This window comes from Camelina sativa, unplaced genomic scaffold (genome assembly GCF_000633955.1).
Source record: "Camelina sativa cultivar DH55 unplaced genomic scaffold, Cs unpScaffold00679, whole genome shotgun sequence".
NCBI lineage: Eukaryota > Viridiplantae > Streptophyta > Magnoliopsida > Brassicales > Brassicaceae > Camelina > Camelina sativa.
In genome coordinates, this window is record NW_010921813.1 from 32,826 (window position 1) to 33,563 (window position 738).

The 738-nt window shown below is 48.4% G+C and overlaps 1 protein-coding gene across 1 annotated transcript in view; it reads left to right on the forward strand.

The window, feature by feature from the left end:
• LOC109131599 (uncharacterized mitochondrial protein AtMg00810-like) overlaps window positions 1-691 on the forward strand; it is a gene marked incomplete at its 3' end in the record, with an annotated part of 8,391 nt that extends 7,700 nt beyond the window's left edge. Inside the window, exon 2 of the mRNA XM_019242764.1 lies at window positions 5-691. Within this exon, the coding sequence (XP_019098309.1) occupies window positions 5-691 (687 nt within the window). The remainder of the gene's footprint in view (window positions 1-4) is intronic.
• Between the last annotated feature and the right edge of the window lie 47 nt (window positions 692-738).

A 738-nucleotide genomic window follows, 5' to 3' on the forward strand; every position in this document is an offset into this window, starting at 1 on the left:
CTAGGGCGTGGTACCACAAACTTAGCTCCACACTTCGCACGCATGGCTTCAAGCGTTCTGAAGCCGACCACACTCTCTTCACTCTTCGGACTAAAAATGGTCGAGTGGTCGTTCTTGTCTACGTTGATGACATAATCATCACCGGCGATGACCGCGATGGGATCTCTACCACTAAGGCCCTGTTTCACTCCACCTTTGATATTAAGGATCTAGGAGAGCTCAAGTACTTCCTTGGCATTGAAATTTCTCGATCACCGGAGGGGCTGTTTCTCTCTCAACGGAAGTATGCCCTTGATCTTCTCCGTGAAACTGGCAAGCTAGGAGCCAAACCGGCTCCTACACCCCTTGAAGAAGGTTACCAGTTCAAGCGAAAGGGGGAGATGAAGAATGCAACCAAGTTTGCTGAGCCATATGAGGATGTGGGCAGATATCGTAGTCTTGTGGGAAAGCTCATCTACCTTATGATCACAAGACCGGATCTTTGCTATGCAGTAAACCAAGTCAGCCAACACATGAAGGCTCCAACAAAGTTTGATTGGCAAACGCTCGAACGAATTCTTTGTTATCTCAAGGGAAGTCCTGGCCAAGGCATTTGGATGGGGAAGAACAACAACACTCAACTCGTGGGCTATTGTGACGCGGACTATGCAGGTGATACAACTGACCAGAGATCAACCACAGGGTATTGCAGGTTCATTGGAGGGAACCTAGTCACTTGGAAGTCGAAGAAACAAAAGG